Here is a 16,842-nt window from a genome sequence, read left to right as displayed (position 1 = left end):
TATTGAAATCTGGAATTTTGCTATAGGGTTGTTTACTTGGTGGATTATCTGTAATAGTTTTACAATGGATTGGTTTTGGGTTTTGGTGGTTGTTTTTTTTTTCGGTTTTCTTTTTTTTTGGCCACCCCTAAAATTTCTGGGCTGTGGATGTGCTAAGGAATTATTAATTTATTTTTACTTAAATTGGAATGCAGGTTGAAAACTCTGTTGTACAACATGAAAGTGAAGTTCGTGCCCAGGAAATATAATTGATTTTTGGATTATCTAGAACTATTGCCTCTTAACAGATAATCAGAATAATCTGTCTGGTTGCTTTCTTTGAAAGGGTGATATGATTTCTTGCAGTTTTGCTTCTTAAATCCTGTTAGCTTACTATTTTAGTTTCTGTATGTTGTGGTTAAGGAAGTTTAGTTGTTTTTTTCTCAGTTTTATTCTTTCCAGTTTCCTTAAAGTCCTATATCATGGACTAAATTCTTTTTACAGAAAGGACCTATTTTCCTTGAGTATCTTGGGAAAGATGATAGTGGTGCCGAGAGTAAATAGAATACAGTGTTTTAGCAGCTAGAAAGAAATTTCTTAGATTTAGGTAAGATCCAAACACTTTTTTTTGACCCAATATGTGCATAATTAGAAACCAAATAATTAGAAACCAGAATAATTGGAAACTGAATATTCATAAGAAGAACAAGATGCTTAGAAAACTGTTTGAGGATTTGCTTTTTTCACATTCTTTTTGTATAACCTAAGCATAGGTGTCTAAAAATACTAAACAGTATTTGGCTAAGAACTTTGGGACTGAAATATTTTAGTTAATGGTTGATTCCTGTTTACTTTAGGGGTACAGTATACTTTATACTGTCCAGTACAGTAATCCTTAACCACATATGACTATTGAGCACTTGAAATGCAACTAGTCCAAATTGACTTATGCTAAATGTAGAATAAACACTTTATTTATTTATTTATTTATTTTTTTGCGGTACGTGGGCCTCTCACTGTTGTGGCCTCTCCCATTGCGGAGCACAGGCTCCGGACGCGCAGGCTCAGTGGCCATGGCTCACGGGCCCAGCCGCTCCGCGGCATGTGGGATCTTCCCGGACCGGGGCATGAACCTGTGTCCCCTGCATCGGCAGGCGGACTCTCAACCACTGTGCCACCAGGGAAGCCCATAAACACTGTATTTTGAGACTTTAGCACACATTAAAAAAAACATATCTCATAAAGATATTTTTATCCTGATTACAGGTTGGAGTCATATTTTCTATATAATGGTTACAATGAAATTCAAATTTCATATGTTTCTTTTTACTTTTTAAAATATGTCTAGTAGCAAATTTAAAATTACATATTTAGCTCACCTCATATTTCTATTGGACAGCAATGTTCTATACTAATATTTCCTAGCCTTAAGACTCCTTTCACAATAAAATATGAATCCTTTTCCTTGAAATTTTTAAATTATTTTATTATTTTGGATGGTATTTATTGAGGAAATATTTATTAAGGGCCTACTATGTGCCCAACAGTATTTTAGGGTACAGCAGTGAATGAAAACATTCAGATCCTGCCTTCATGCAGCTTTCATTCTAATGGGAAAAATGTATGATAAATAATTTTTAGTAGAAAAAAATTTAATGAACTATTATTTGTTCTAAGCATGCTATTGGCTATTATATATAATTTCACATAATATAATTTTAATACAGTACTTAATTTATTGAATGACATATGCTATTTCATTTGGCATTTATCTTGCTTTGTGTTCTCTGCATTTCCTGGATCTGTGGCTTGATGTCTGACATTAATTTGGAGGAATTCTCAATCATTATTTCTTCAAATATTTCTTCTCTCTTCACCTTCAGTATTTGCATTACATGTATGTTAACACCTTTTGTAGTTGACCCACAATTCTTGGATATTCTGTTCCTTTTTTGGTTTTTTTTTTCAGTCTCTTTCCTCTTCGCTTTTCATTTTGGAAGTTTCTATTGACATATCCTCAAGCTCAGAGATTCTTTTCTCAGCCATGTCCAGTCTACTAATGAGCCTATCAAAGGCATTCTCATTTCAGTTATAGTGTTATTGGTCTCCAGCATTTCTTCTTGATTCTTTCTTAGAATTCCCATCTATTTCCATATCTTTGCTTACATTATGCATCTGTTATTGCATGTTGTCTACTTTTTCCATTAGCGCCCTTAGAAAATCATAATTTGTTTAAGTTCTTTTAAAGTCACAGTCTGATAATTCCAACATTCCTCTCATATCTGAATCTGGTTCTGATGCTTGCTCTGTCTCTTCAAACTGTTTTTTGTCTTTTAGTATGCCTTGTAATTTCCTTTTGAAAGAGGGGACATGACATACCTAGTAAAAGGAACTTTAGTAAATAGGTCTTTAGTAAGATGTGAGGTATAGAGGAAGCATTCTGTAGTCTGGTGATTAAGTCTGTCTTTTAGGGAGGCTGTGCCCCAACTTCACAAATGCTTCACAGATTTTTCCACCTCTTAGGTGGGATAGGATGGCTACATGGGGCTGGGGTTAGGTATTTCCCTTCCCCCACATGGAAGGCTAGTAAAAGCAGGAGTGGGGTATTTCTTTACTTTTAGGAAAAAGCAAGACTCTTCAACAGATTTCTTAGAAAGTAATATATCATCTGTCACTTCTTTATCTTCATTTTATTTGACCTCACTATGGCATTTGATAGAGCTGCCCATGTCTTTTTAACATACTTTTGAACACTTTGGAATCTCAATTACCTACACTCTGGAATTTCCTTTTCTCTCACTAACTGGACTTTCTTTTTTCTTTCTTTCTTTTCCTTTTTTTTGGGGGGTGGGGTGGGGTTTTTTTTAACGTTTTAATGAATGGGAGTGTGCATTTAAAAAAATTATTTACTTTTTGGCCACACCGTGCAGCATGCAGGATCTTAGTTCCCTGACCAGGGATCAATCCTGTGCCCCCTGCATTGGGAGCTCAGAGTCTTAACCACTGGACTGCCAGGGAAGTCCCACTAACTGGACTTTCTAAGTCTCCTCTTAGGGCTCTTCCTCCTTTGTAACACCTCTTCCTTTGTTCAGATAAATGTGAGTGAACCCCCTGGCTTGATCCTGAGCTCCCTTCTCTCTCTGGCTCATTATGTCTAGACAAGTTTGTAATTTTTGTTCCACAAACACCCCTAATTTATTCCTGCTTTACAGATTTCTATTAATTGTCTTTTTTCCTTGGAAAGCTCTTACCCCAAACCTTGGTTAGCTTGTTATTGTCATTTCAAGTCTCAGAGCAGATGTCGCCAACACAGAAATCTTCCTTCATCTACAAATCTAAATTAGCTCCTACTGCAGTGTAGTTATGCTCTATTACTTTACTTTGTTTATTTTTATAAAAACACTGTGAGAACCCTATTTACTTCTGATCTTTTTGTTTTCTTGTTTGTATATTCTCTATCTACCATTTGCTAGCTAGAATGTAGGCTCTGTGAGAATAGAAACCTTATTTGTCATGCTGTCTACAGTCTTTCTGGTACCTAGGTTAGTGTCTCTTACATACTTCTCAATAAATATGTGTTAACTGAACTGTTGAATGTTTGATCTTAGATCAAATATATATTAAATGGAGGTTAAAATCCAGCTTCTACCAAAAATAGACAAAACTACATTTATGACTTAATGTTGGCCATTTCTTCATTTTCTGCTTTTAAAAAGTCAACTGGTTAATTTCCATATTTTTTGGAAAATTTTTATTTGTTTTGTTTTTAAAAGATGAAATAGGCTTACAGCTGTCATTCACAAGTACTTCTCTATAAATAACTCATTGTGGTATGGATGGATTTATACCCAAATGAAAACCAGATGGTCTTACTTGTGCTTAGTTATTTTCACTGTCTTAAATTGGCTTCTGAAATACTGGAGATACCTTTTAGATGCTATAAAATAATTTTGATCATTAGTTATGGAACTAATGGAGATATCTTCAGGTGAATTTGCAGAATTATTATTTTATGCTCTCAAATCAGTATTCCTTATGCATTCTTCCTCTAACCAGTTGTCTATTATGTGTAAAAATGAAATAATATACCATTGAAAATAATTACAGTTTAAAACTGTATAATGGTCAAAACCATTATTCAGAGTTAACCTGAATGGTAAATTCAGTGACTTTCAGGAGTTTGCACATCTGATTTCCACTAATTCCAAGACATATTATCTTCTGTATGTTTATGTCAAAGGCTCCTCAGTTGTTATGTTTTAAATAGTTGTTAAATGTTTATTTTATTGTTTATTTTAATTTTGAGGAAGTGCAAGTTAATCAATTTTTTTCTCTTATGAATAATGTTTTTTGTGTCATAGCTAAAAAAAAATCTTTGCCCAACCCAGTTTCACAAAGATCTCCTATTTTTTTCTAGACATTTTATGGTTTTAAGTTTTACATTTAGGTCTATGATCCATTCTGATGCATGTGACTATTTTTGTATAAGGTATGAGGTGTGGGTTAAGGCTCAGGATTTTGCATATGGATGCCTTATTGTTCCAGAACCATTTGTTTTTTAAAAAACTAAGTCTTTCTGCATTGAATTGCCATTACATCTTTGCCAAAAATCAATTGACCATAGACGTGTGGGTCTATTTCAGAGCTCTCTATTTATCTGTCTAATTATCTGTCCATTCTTTTGCCAATCTATGTTTATTTTGACTACTGTAAGTAGGTAGTATGAGTCCATCAGCTTTGTTCTTTTTCTTGTTTGGGCTATTGTAGTTGCTTTCCCTATCCATACAAATTTATGAATCAGCTTGTTGATATTAGCAAAATTTCTGCCAAGATTTTGATTGGGATTGTGTTGAATCTATAGATCAGTTTAAGGAGAATTAACATTGTAACAATATTGAATAATTAATCCATGAACCCAATGTGTCAGTCCATTTATTTAGATCTTACTTGATTGTTTTTCATTGGTGGTTGTTTTTTTTCAGTGTGTAGTTCCTGCACTTTTTTGTTTGATTTATACCTAAGTATTTCATATTTTTAAGCTATTGGAATTAATACTGTTTTAAAATTTTCTATTTCTGTTTTTTTCATTTCCAGTATCTAGAAATATAAATGATTTTTGTATCTTGACCTTATGTCTGCTACCCTAGTAAACTCATTAGATCTAGGAGCTTTTTTTATAGATCCCTTGGGATTTTCTATGTAGAAAATCATGTCATCAATGAATAGACACAGTTTTACTTTTTATTTTCCAGATTTCACTGCATTTTGTTTCTTTTTTCTTCTTCTGTTCCACTGGCTAGGACCTCTAATGTGATGATGAATAGGAGTGATAAGAACAGACACCTTGCCTCATTCCCAGTCTTATAGTAAAAGCATTCAGTCTTTCATCATTAACCATGAAGCAGTCTCTAGGCTTCTGTGTAGATACTCTTTTTCAGGTTAAGCAATTTCCCTCCTTTTCCTAATTTACTGAGTTCTTTTTTTTTCTAATTATGAACAGATACTGGATTTTGTCAGATGCTTTTTATTTGTTTTTTTTCTTTAATCTTTTGATATGGTGAATTTCAATAATTAATTTTTTTAAAATGTTGAACCAGTCTTACATTCATGGAAGAAGGCATACTTGGTTGTGACTTATTATTCTTTTTATATATTGCTGTGTTTGTAACAGTTATTTTAAAAATAATAACTGAAATAGGTGTTGTTACTACTTAAATTCTGGAATACCTTTAAAAATCATAACTCTCTTCTCTGTTTATTAATTCAGCCAACAAATATCTGACAATTATTGTGTGCTAGACATTGTTTTAAGTGCTGCAGATTAGAATATTGAACAAAATTGAGTTCTGCCCTTAGACTATATTACTTTCTAGAATGTAATATAAAGTCAGGTTCTGACATTAGCACCCCGAGGAACAATAAAACAGTGTAGGGGAATGGAGAATCATGAAGTGAGGGGCTAAAGCTATTTTAAATAATTAATCAAGGCAGAACTCTCTGAATAAGTGACTGTAGAGCAGAAACATGAATGAAGTGAGGGAGCTAGCTATCTTATTTGTGGAAAATTGTTCCAGCAAATATGAAGTCCTGAAGCAAAGACTTGTTTGGTGTGTTTCAAGAATAACACAGAGGCTAGTGTTTATGGAGTGCAGTAACCCATAGAGATAGTTACAGGAGGCTAAGTAGTCGGGGACTTGATAGTGTAGAACTTTGTAGGCCATGGTAAGAAAAACTTTGGATTTTAAGTATAATGGCAACCACTTATTTTTCAACAAATATTAATTCAGTATCTGCTGTATGTTAGATACTTTTGCATCTTGACAACGTACTAGTTAACAAATAATGAAAAATCCAAGCAGTTGTAGATCTTAGAAATGTTAGTAATAAGTGTAGTTGTTTACGTTAATATGGAGGTAGTCAGAAGTGGTAGAGTTTAGAAGGATCAGTTAGTAAGCCTTGTTTATACACAGTGATTACATATTTAGGTATTTTAAAAAATTGGAGTAAATGGACTTGAGTTTTATGCTAAAACTATATGAACATAATTTAACCTTTTTTAATAATAGGAGACAGTTATTTTCCTGAGTTTCTTTTGGTTGCAAAGTAGAGAGACTTTCAGGCTAGGGTTTTTTAATAAGGATAGAGTCGGGAGTAGAATACAGAAGAACTTCATGGAAATCCTAGAATAGGAACTGTGATATGGCTGGGCCTTCCAGAGTCCAGGATCCCCAAATCTTTATATCCAAGTGTGTTAATTATCTATTGCTATGTAATACATTACTCCAAAATTTAAAACATTTATTTCACAGCTTCTGGGGGTCAGGAATTTAGGCATGGCTTAGCTGGGTGCCTCTGGCTCAAGGTTTCTCACAAGGCTGCAGTCAAAGTGTTGGTTGGAGCTGCAGGCATCTGAAGGCTTGACTGAGGAAGGATCTGCTTCTCAGATCATTCACATGGCTGGTTGGTCGGCTTTAGGTCATTAATGTCTGTTGGCTGAAGACAATAGTTCTTTGCCGTGAGGGTCTTCCCAGCTCACAACATGGCAGCTGGTGCTCCCGAATGAGAGGGGTGACAAGATGGAAGCCACAGTATCTTTGTAACCTAATGTTGAAAGTGGCATCCCATTATCTCTGCTGTATTCTGTTTGCTAGAAGCAAATCACTAAATTCAGTCCACACTGTGGAGGAGAGGCTTACACGAACGCATGAATACCAGGAGATGGGTATTATTAAGATCACTTTAGAAGCTGCCTATCATACCAAGTAAGCCCTAGAGATCTTACCAGAGTTTTTGTGTGTATGTTTTATTCTAGTTCTCTACCATAAAGGTTCCTTAGCCACTGTCAATGTCTACATTTCTTTCCCTTCTCTTTTTTCTACCAACTCCATTTCTTATCTCTTAATCTATGTATCTTTTTTCTGCTTCTTATTTTTAGTTTCTCCTTATCTTAAGTTTATCCAGGGCCTAAGATGAATTCCACTGCTTCTTCTTATTTCACCTTCTGCCCCTGCTGCTAGCCACTTTGATTATATCCTTAGCACCCTGTTCAAATTTTTGAAAGAGAGAAGGTGGGTAAGGAGGAGATAGAGTATAATATCTTTTGAATATGATTACCTCAGAGAGAACTGTGATTAGGGCAGTTTCTCTCAGAGAGCAATGTAGTTATTTAAATACTATTGTAGATGTTTATAAATTAGAAGTTATAGGTCATTGAGTGATCAAGTGACAGACTGAGTCTTGAAAAAAAATTTCCCAATGCTAGCTTGTTTTATACTTATTTTTCTATTTCTCATAAAAGTAGAGTGCAAAATATACTTTTAAAAAGAAAACCCAATATTATGGTTATTTTTGTTTTCCTATTTGTTTTGGATTTAGGATAAATGAAAATCTGTTATATATAAGATTTATTATTTTTGAGGCACTATATAAAAGTGTATAAATTTTGAGACAGAAAATTATACAGAAATCTACATTTTTTTGGAGACATTATACAGTAAAATATAAAAAAGGCAAACATTTATTTTTATCACACAGTATTAACAACGATTAACATTTGCTCATATTTCATTTAATCTTTTTCCCCCAAGTAATAAAATATTGTAGTTAAAATTCAGCTCCTCTTAAAATACCACTCTCAGTTCTGTTTCATGGAACTTACCTGATGCAACTACTGTTACAACTTTGGTGGGTATTTTTCTGGTTCGTCTTTTATTCTTATAAACACATAAACACACACATGTATATGTACATAAGTATGGTATGGTTTTGTGTTTTATTTATATGGTACCATACTATATATAATCTGCACCATTTCTTTTTTTTTAAACTTTATTCTGTTTTTGAGGTTTGTCCATATTGATACATATAGATCTAGGTCATTTTTTTTTAACTGCTATTCTAGTATTCCATCGTTTTAATATCCATTCTCTCACTGTTAGATGTCTAGGTTACTTTGAAAGAGTGTTTTGCTCATACAAACACTGATCTCTTGTGCACCTGTGACAAACACATTTTCCACATTATTGTCAAATTATAGAATCATTTATAGTTGAAACAGATGTGAGAAATCTTATTTACCCATGTTCCCATGGTAAGTGATATTTTCAGACTTACCCTCTTTTCAGTTTGGTGATTAGAAAACTGGTCTCTTGCATTATTAATCTGCATTTCATTTATTACTGGTAAAGTTGAGTATATGTTTAATGACCATTTGGATGTCATCATCTCTGAAGTGTCCGACTGTTGTAACCTTTGCCCGTTTCTAGGAGTTCTTAATATATTCTGGATACTAATCCTTTGTCTATTGATATATGTTGCAGTTATCTTCTCCTAGTCTATCACTTGCTTTTAACCCTGTGTGTAGATTTTTATTTTAATTGCATAGTTGTTTTTGTGCCTTTTTTTCCTTTTGATCATTCTTATTAGTCTTTGCAAAGAATCAGCTTTAGGTTCTGTGTTTTTAAACAAGAATGAAGGGTGTAGAGTTACAGCTACCTCCTGGGGACATACAGTATGGGAGTGTGGCCATTCAAATGGCTATTAACTGTCATGTGCATTGAAACAAAAATTATGGAGTGTCATAGTTCCAAAGTGCCTTCAAAAACTTTTAATTGTTAATGAAGAAAATTTTTTTCACTAACTCTTCAATCTTCATAATTTTTTCATCATAATTTTTAATAGTACTAGATTAACTTTTTTATGAGTCAGAATATATGGTTTTATACTTTTTTAATAAAATAAAATTTGTTTAATTATGGGATTAATCTTTAGTGTCATCTGTTACATTCCCCCTATTTTTCAGGCAGGAGTAAGAGCTTCTATAATGATAATTGATGACTATCCATTTGTGAAAAGGAAAATAATGATTGCAGATGATTTTTCAGAAAAAAAATTTTTGCACATTGCAGGTTAGGCTAGTTTTTACTACCACATTATTTTTAGCACCTGTGAAATTGTATACTTTTTTTTTTTTTTTTTGCTGTGCTGTGAGGCTTGTGGGATCTTAGTTCCCCTACCAGGGATTGAACCCTTACCCTGACAATTAAAGTGCAGAGTCCTAACCATTGGACCACCAGGGAATTCCCAATTATATACGTTTTTTGTAGTTCAGTTCACTTGTATCTTGTTACCTTATTTCCTACATTTTAGTTATTATTAATACTGTTCAGATTGTGAAGTTTAAATTGAGAAATGAAGGTTTTGAGCAATTTATTATATTTTATAAAAATAATACTTTTGGCTGAAAGTGTGGGATTGAGTCACATTTTCAAGTATGAATCCCAGGTTGGATTTTTTTCTTTTAACTCTCACCAAACATTGTCCAAAAAATGGAATCCTGAGATGTAATTGCATTCACAAATATTTGTCTAACTCTTAAATACTAGGCACTGTGCAACTTTCATTTGAGTTTTGGGTATTAGGCCCACAGTCAGAATGGAGAATAGTCCTTATTGAATTCCTTATGAGCTAGCAAAGAGCAAAGATAATGTTAGGAGTTGGGAAATAGAGGAGGAATTTAGTTCCATTCACTTTTTAATCAAAGACATTGAAAGTGTTGCCCTTGGGGAAAGTATAAAACTTTTTTCTTGATATTTGATCATTTATTTTTACATTATTTTAGGTTTGCAGTAATTATCTGCAGGATTCGCCATGACCCCAGCTCTGAGGGAGGCAGCAACAAAGGGTATCTGCTTTTCATCTTTACCAAGTACCATGGAGTCGGACAAGATGCTATGCATGGAAGGTCCAAGAACGGTAGATGAAAAGCTAAAAGGAGACACTTTCTCTCAGATGCTGGGATTTCCAACTCCTGAACCTACTCTTAGCACTAATTTTGTGAATTTAAAACATTTTGGCTCCTCTCAGTCTTCAAAACATTACCAGACTGTTCTTTTAATGAGTTCTAATGCTACATTAAATAAATACAGTAAGAATTATAAACAAAAGAAATTAGGGGAACCCCACTGCAATAAGCTGAAAAACATACTGTGTAATGGTAGCAACATTCAGCTCAGTAAAATCTGTCATTCTCATTCTGAAGAGTTCATCAAAAAGGAACCTCTGTCAGATACCAAAAGTCAGTGCATGACAGATGTACAAATTATTTTGGATTCAAATATAACCAAAGACACTAATGTAGATAAAGGACAACTGAAAAACTGTAAGTGGTACCAAAAGAATGCACTTTTGGATAAAGATAGTGACGCTGAGATTAAAAAGGGTTTATTGCACTGTGCTCAAAACAAAATTGGGCCTGACCACTCAAACGTGCCTATTAGTTCCTCAACTGCTGAAAAAGAGGAGGAAGTGAATGCTCGTTTACTTCATTGTGTAAGCAAACAGAAAATTTTACTTAGCCAAGCTAGAAGAACTCAGAAACATTTGCAGATGCTCCTGGCAAAGCATGTTGTTAAGCACTGTGGTCAGCAAATGAAATTTTCTATGGAACATCAACTCCCCAAAATGAAGATTTTTCATGAACCTACCACAATTTTGGATAACAGTTTACCTAAATGCACTGAAATTAAACCAGACATCAACTTATTGACTGCAGAGAATAAATTGTGGAATGATACAAAAAATGGCTTTGCACGGTGTACAGCTGCAGAAATCCAAAGATTTGCACTGTCTGCTACAGGGCTGTTGTCTCATGTTGAAGAGGGTCTGGATTCTGATGCAACTGATAGCAGCTCTGATGACGATTTGGATGAATATACCATTAGAAAAAATGTGTCAGTGTAAGTGCAAAATTATTATTAGACCTTTTACTGTTCTGTATATAGCAGCAATTTTGTCTTGATTTCAAGATATGTTTAAAAGAAATAGATTTTCTAAAATCTTAATGCCATAATCTTTAAGTTATAAAACTTTGGTGAATTTTTTAAATGTTTCTTTTGTTAAAAATGACAGTCTGTGAATATATACATACTATTTAAAAATAAGTTACCCAACTGCTCTATCTAGGGAAAAAACCCAGATAGGAATAATGAAAAATAATTAGCTATAAATATGTATTTTTCCTGTTCTTGAATAGAATAGGCTGTGGACAGGGCTTAAAATTTTGCTTAAGTTATCTAGCCAAAATGTATCACTAAAAAAATTTAAAGTCTGCGTAGGTAGCCCTCACTGGCTTCAGGAGTTTATCAGTTGGCAGTACATATAAATTGACCTGCTACTTAGAAAAAATTTTTTTAACTATTTATATGCTCGTATTCACAGCTTTCAGCTCTGGTCTTTACCAATTTAGTCAATTTTTGCTAGATTAATATAACCAAAACAAAATTATAATGTCAGCTCTTAGATACCTATTGAATGCTTATTATGTGCTGGGCCCTAGAGATTCAGTGATAGGCAAAATATTCAGCCTCTACCCTCTTGGGAATCTGCTTCTAACAGAGATACCTAGATATTTTATAAAACAAAACAAAACAAAACAGAAGCACAGAGAAAAATAGTTTTACTTATCATACCATTTTAATACTCCAGAACAGTTCTGATAGAAGTTTCTGGGATGATGGAAATGTTCTATTTCTGTGTTATCCAGTAGGCACTAGTCTCATGTGGCTATTGAGCACTTGAAATGTGGCCAGTACAACTGAAGAACTGAATTTTTTAAAATTTATTTATTATTTATTTATTTATTTATTTATGGCTGCGTTGGGTCTTCTTTGCTGCGCGCAGTCTTTCTCTAGTTGTTGCGAGCGGGGGCTACTCTTTCGTTGCGGTGCACGGGCTTCTCATTGTGGTGGCTTCTCTTGTTGCAGAGCACAGGCTCTTGGCACGTGGGCTTCAGTAGTTGTGGCTCGCGGGCTCTAGAGCGCAGGCTCAGTAGTTGTGATGCATGGGCTCAGTTGCTCTGCGGCATGTGGGATCCTCCCGGACCAGGGCCTGAACCCATGTCCCCTACATTGGCAGGTGGATTCTTAACCACTGTACCACCAGGGAAGCCCAGAACTGAATTTTTAATTTTATTTAATTTGAATTAATTTTATTTTAAACAGCCAGCTAGAATATAGTTTCTAATCTAGCTTTCAGAGAATCTGTTAATGTCCCTAAATTGATGCAAAATACTGTGTATATATGTGGCATTTGGGGAGGAAGAAGTTCATCATTTTTATCAAATTCTCAAAGATAAGTGAGAATCATTATAGAATTAGAAGCAGAATACATTAATTTTTACTAATAAGTAGAAGGTCAGTATATTAATTTTTATAGTAAGGAGTAAAATATAAAACAAAGTGAGCATTCCAGGCTTTTTGGTGTTCTGTTATCACTATATTTGAAATGGATTTGAATGAGAGCTAATAGTTATTGAGGACATATTTTTCTAACTGGCATTGTGCTATTTACTTTACATTTGATATATTATTTAATCCTTTCAACAACCATGGGAGGTAATTGTTGTTATCTTTATTTCGCTTAATAAGAAAAAGGCTCAGCATGGCTAAGTGACTTGCCTATGGTCAAAAAGCCAGATAAGTGGTGGAGCTAGGCTTCTTGCCCGTGTATGTGAAACTTTAAACCTATGCACTTTCTGTTGGACCATCCAACTTTGTCAACATTATATCAATGATGCTTACACATTATTAAGCAAATGTGTTCTATAAGAAGTCCAGAAATTTATCAGGTTTTCTATTTATAATGTTTTTGAAGTAATTCAATTTAATAATATTTAGTAGGTAAATGCTGTAAATTATTTACATTTTGTTGTTGAGAAGAGCTAATGGGCAGAGTTTCTTTTCTTTTTTTTTTTTTTTTGCGGTACACGGGCCTCTCACTGCTGTGGCCTCTCCTGTTGTGGAGCACAGGTTCCGGACGCGCAGGCTCAGCGGCCATGGCTCGCGGGCCCAGCCGCTCTGCGGCATGTGGGATCTTCCCAGACTGGGGCACAAACCCGTGTCCCCTGCATCGGCAGGCGGACTCTCAACCACTGCGCCACCAAGGAAGCCCTAGGGCAGGGTTTTTTATTATTGAAATATAATTGATGCACAATGTTATGTTAGTTTCGGGTATGCTGTGTAGTGATTTGACATTTACATGCATTTTGAAGTAATCACCAATATAAGACTAGTAACCATCTGTCCCCATACAAAGTTATTACAGTATTATCAACCATATTCCTTATGCTGTATATTACATCTCTGTGCCTTATTTGTTTTATAAATGGAGGTATATACTTCTTTAATCCCCTTCACTTCTTTCCCCCACCACCCCACACCCTCCTCCTCTGGCAACCACCTTTTTACTTTCTGTATTTATTAGTCTGTTTTTGTTTTGTTCCGCTTGTTTTGTTGTTTAGATTCCATATATGAGATCATATGGTATTCGTCTGACTTATTTCACATAGTATAATACCCTCTAGAGTCATCCATATTGTTGCAAATGGCAAGATTTCATTTTTTATGGCTGAATAATATTCCATTGTATGTATGTGTATATATATTAAAAAAACTTCTCCATTCACCTATGGTTAGACACTTAGTTTGCTTCCGTGTCTTGGCTCTTGTAAATAATGCTGCAATGAACATGGGGGTGCACATATCTTTTCAAGTTAGTGTTTTCATTTTCTTTGGATAAATACCAGGGAATGGATTGCTGGATCATAAGGCAGTTCTATCGTTAAATTTTTTGAGGAACCTCCATACTGTTTTCCATAGTGGCTGCACAAATTTACATTCCTAACAGCAGAGCACAAGGGTCCTTTTTCTCTGCATCCTCATCAACACTTGTCATTTCTTGTCTTTTTGATAATAACTATTCTAATGGTGTGAGGTGATAGCTCATTGTGGTTTTGATTTGCAGTTCTCTGATGATTACTGATGCTGAGCACTTTTTCATGTGCCTATTGGCTATCTGTATGTCTTTTTTGGAAAAATGTCTATTCAGGTCCTCTGCTCAGTTTTTTTTTTTTTTCTTTTCTTTTTTTTGCGGTACGCGGGTCTCTCACTGTTGTGGCCTCTCCCGTTGCGGAGCACAGGCTCCGGACGTGCAGGCTCAGCGGCCATGGCTCACGAGCCCAGCCGCTCCGCGGCATGTGGGATCTTCTCGGACCGGGCCAACACCCGTGTCCCCTGCATCGGCAGGTGGACTCTCAACCGCTGCGCCACCAGGGAAGCCCCACTCTGCTCAGTTTTTAATCAGGTTGTTTGTTTTTGATGTTGAGTTGTATGAGTTCTTTGTATATTTTGGATATTAACCCTTTATCAGATATATCATTTGCAAATATATTTTCCCATTTAGTGTTCAGCCTTTTGATTTTTTGATAGCTTCCTTTGTTATGCAACTTAATTTTAAGCAACTTAAAGGCAAGTACTACTTTTTCTGTCATTGTATACCCAGTTCCTAGCACTGTCTGCTTTTTAGTGGTTGTTTGGTGTTGGTTGAGTGAATGAATGAATTTTTCTGTATTTGTATATGTAGCTGTAAAGGTACAAAAATCAAGGTTGGCAGTCTGTAAAATTTTCTCTTTCTATATGTTTTATTTTTTCTTCTTCCATTCTGCAGTATATCTTTACTTGATTTTTCCCTCCTTTCTTCCTTGGTCTCTAGTAACAAACTGGTCACAAAATGTATCTTATACATCTTAGAACCCGCATGAGTGTGTGTTGAATGAATGAATGAATAAAATATACCAAAATATGGACATTTGAAAGTCATTATTTTATTCTAATATTTAAAATTTTAATTTTGGTAAGTAAAATTGATATGTGTATAATGCTTATCTTAAAAATCTTAGATTATATGATAACTAATGTCTTTTTTTTTTTTTTTAGTTTATAGCCCATATAAGAAAAACAAGTTCCTTCACTCCATCACTCTCATCAGGAAATTTACCTGTGAAGGAATATGATGGTTTTAAGAAATTGGAAAGTACTCACATTAGCCATTACCAGTTATTTAAAATATATATTTATATGTAGACAGTAGATTAATTTATAATGACATTACTGATACACTTTAAAGATAACTTGTGGCTGAAAGACTAATGTGCATTAGGCACTTTTCTAAAAAGTCGATTTACTTTGCAAAGCAAAACGGGAGGACTTTATATTTTTTGTAGGTTTGAGATATAATCCTTATAATATGAATGGAATCTCCCCCCTCCATGTTCTGTCCCTTTGGTGAAGGAACACAAGTTATGGACATACTTGTGTTACAGTCGTGGCTTGCTCTGTGACTCTGAGCAATGGTTAGGTTATTCTTAACCCATTGAATCAGATTCCTCTTTTTTGGTCTACCTTAAAGAGTTCTGGAGATGATTAGATGAAATAATAAATATAAAGTACCTATGCCTAATAAGGCACTGATTTGATAGCCAATAAAGAGTGCCTTGTTAAGCAGTTTATGGTTGTGGAAGACTGGAGCTTAATATCCCATGGAAAACTTGGGGAGCCAGTGTAAAATACATGCCTGAGTTAACCATTTGAGAGGTGAAGAAGCTGGAGTATTTGTACATCAAATCCCGTCAGTTACTGGGTGAAGACTATTCCTGGTTTTACTAATTCCCTGGCAGTTCTGTTCTGCCACTTGAGTGACAAAGACCGCTTAAGCACCACCAACAAAAAGCCCTCAAAGAAATGCAGGTGCTGGCAGTTGGAAGTCAGGTCTGTGTCTGCTGAACTGGTATGTGTGAAGGGATGTGGGTGGGTTTGACACACTGTGTTACAATTATGTTACCTCTCATCTGGTGGTAAGGCATTAGAGTTCTAGCTTTTATTTATTTATTTTTTCTTCTCTTCTGGGAAATGATGATTAGTTACTTTCTTCCAGGATGCATGTGGGAAAACTCATAGATTTTAACACAGACATGTTCTGATCCTTCAATGTTGTAAGAAAAAGGAAGAAACATGGCTTCTTTTCTTATCTGAGGAAATCTGCCAGTATCTTCCAAATCACTCAACCATCTTGGGTGTTTGGAGAAAAATCTCTTCATTTTTCATATTAGTTTCCATGTATTCAAATTTTCTTTTTAGTTTTTACTTCAGTATGTAAATTGGCTGTCTTGATAAGGAAATTCTTTTAAACAAAATCAGATATTTACTAAGAAAGAAGGGAGAGTTGTTTAATTATAAGCTGTGAGGTGACTTTCTAGATTGAAAGATGGAAAAGAGCTAAGTAAATAATTTCTTGCAGAGCTGCAGAAATGAATACTCAGTTTTCTGTATAAACACTTCCTATTTTGCCAGTAGAAAGAAAAAAACCAGGTGATGAATTTCCCTTTGAGAAATTTGATAAATAGGAGTATGAGCTCAGTGTGACATTCAGAGAGTAAAGAGACGAATAACATTATATTAATAAATTGCAAATGAGTACTTTTATACTTGTATAATATCAAGTTGACAAATTGTTTTGTATTTATCACCT

The 16,842-nt window shown here is 34.6% G+C and overlaps 1 protein-coding gene across 1 annotated transcript in view; it reads left to right on the top strand.

Annotated features, from left to right (window-relative positions):
- Positions 1-1,333: 1,333 nt before the first annotated feature.
- KANSL1L (KAT8 regulatory NSL complex subunit 1 like) overlaps positions 1,334-16,842 on the top strand; it is a 135,067-nt gene continuing 119,558 nt past the window's right edge. Inside the window, 2 exon segments of the mRNA XM_082840934.1 lie at positions 1,334-8,163; positions 10,100-11,216. Coding sequence (XP_082697060.1) covers positions 10,129-11,216 — 1,088 coding nt within the window. The 5' untranslated portion in view covers positions 1,334-8,163; positions 10,100-10,128.

This window comes from Leucopleurus acutus (assembly GCF_964270905.1).
Source record: "Leucopleurus acutus genome assembly, chromosome: 6".
Taxonomy (NCBI): Eukaryota; Metazoa; Chordata; class Mammalia; order Artiodactyla; family Delphinidae; genus Leucopleurus; species Leucopleurus acutus.
This window is presented reverse-complemented; position numbering and strand designations above follow the sequence as displayed.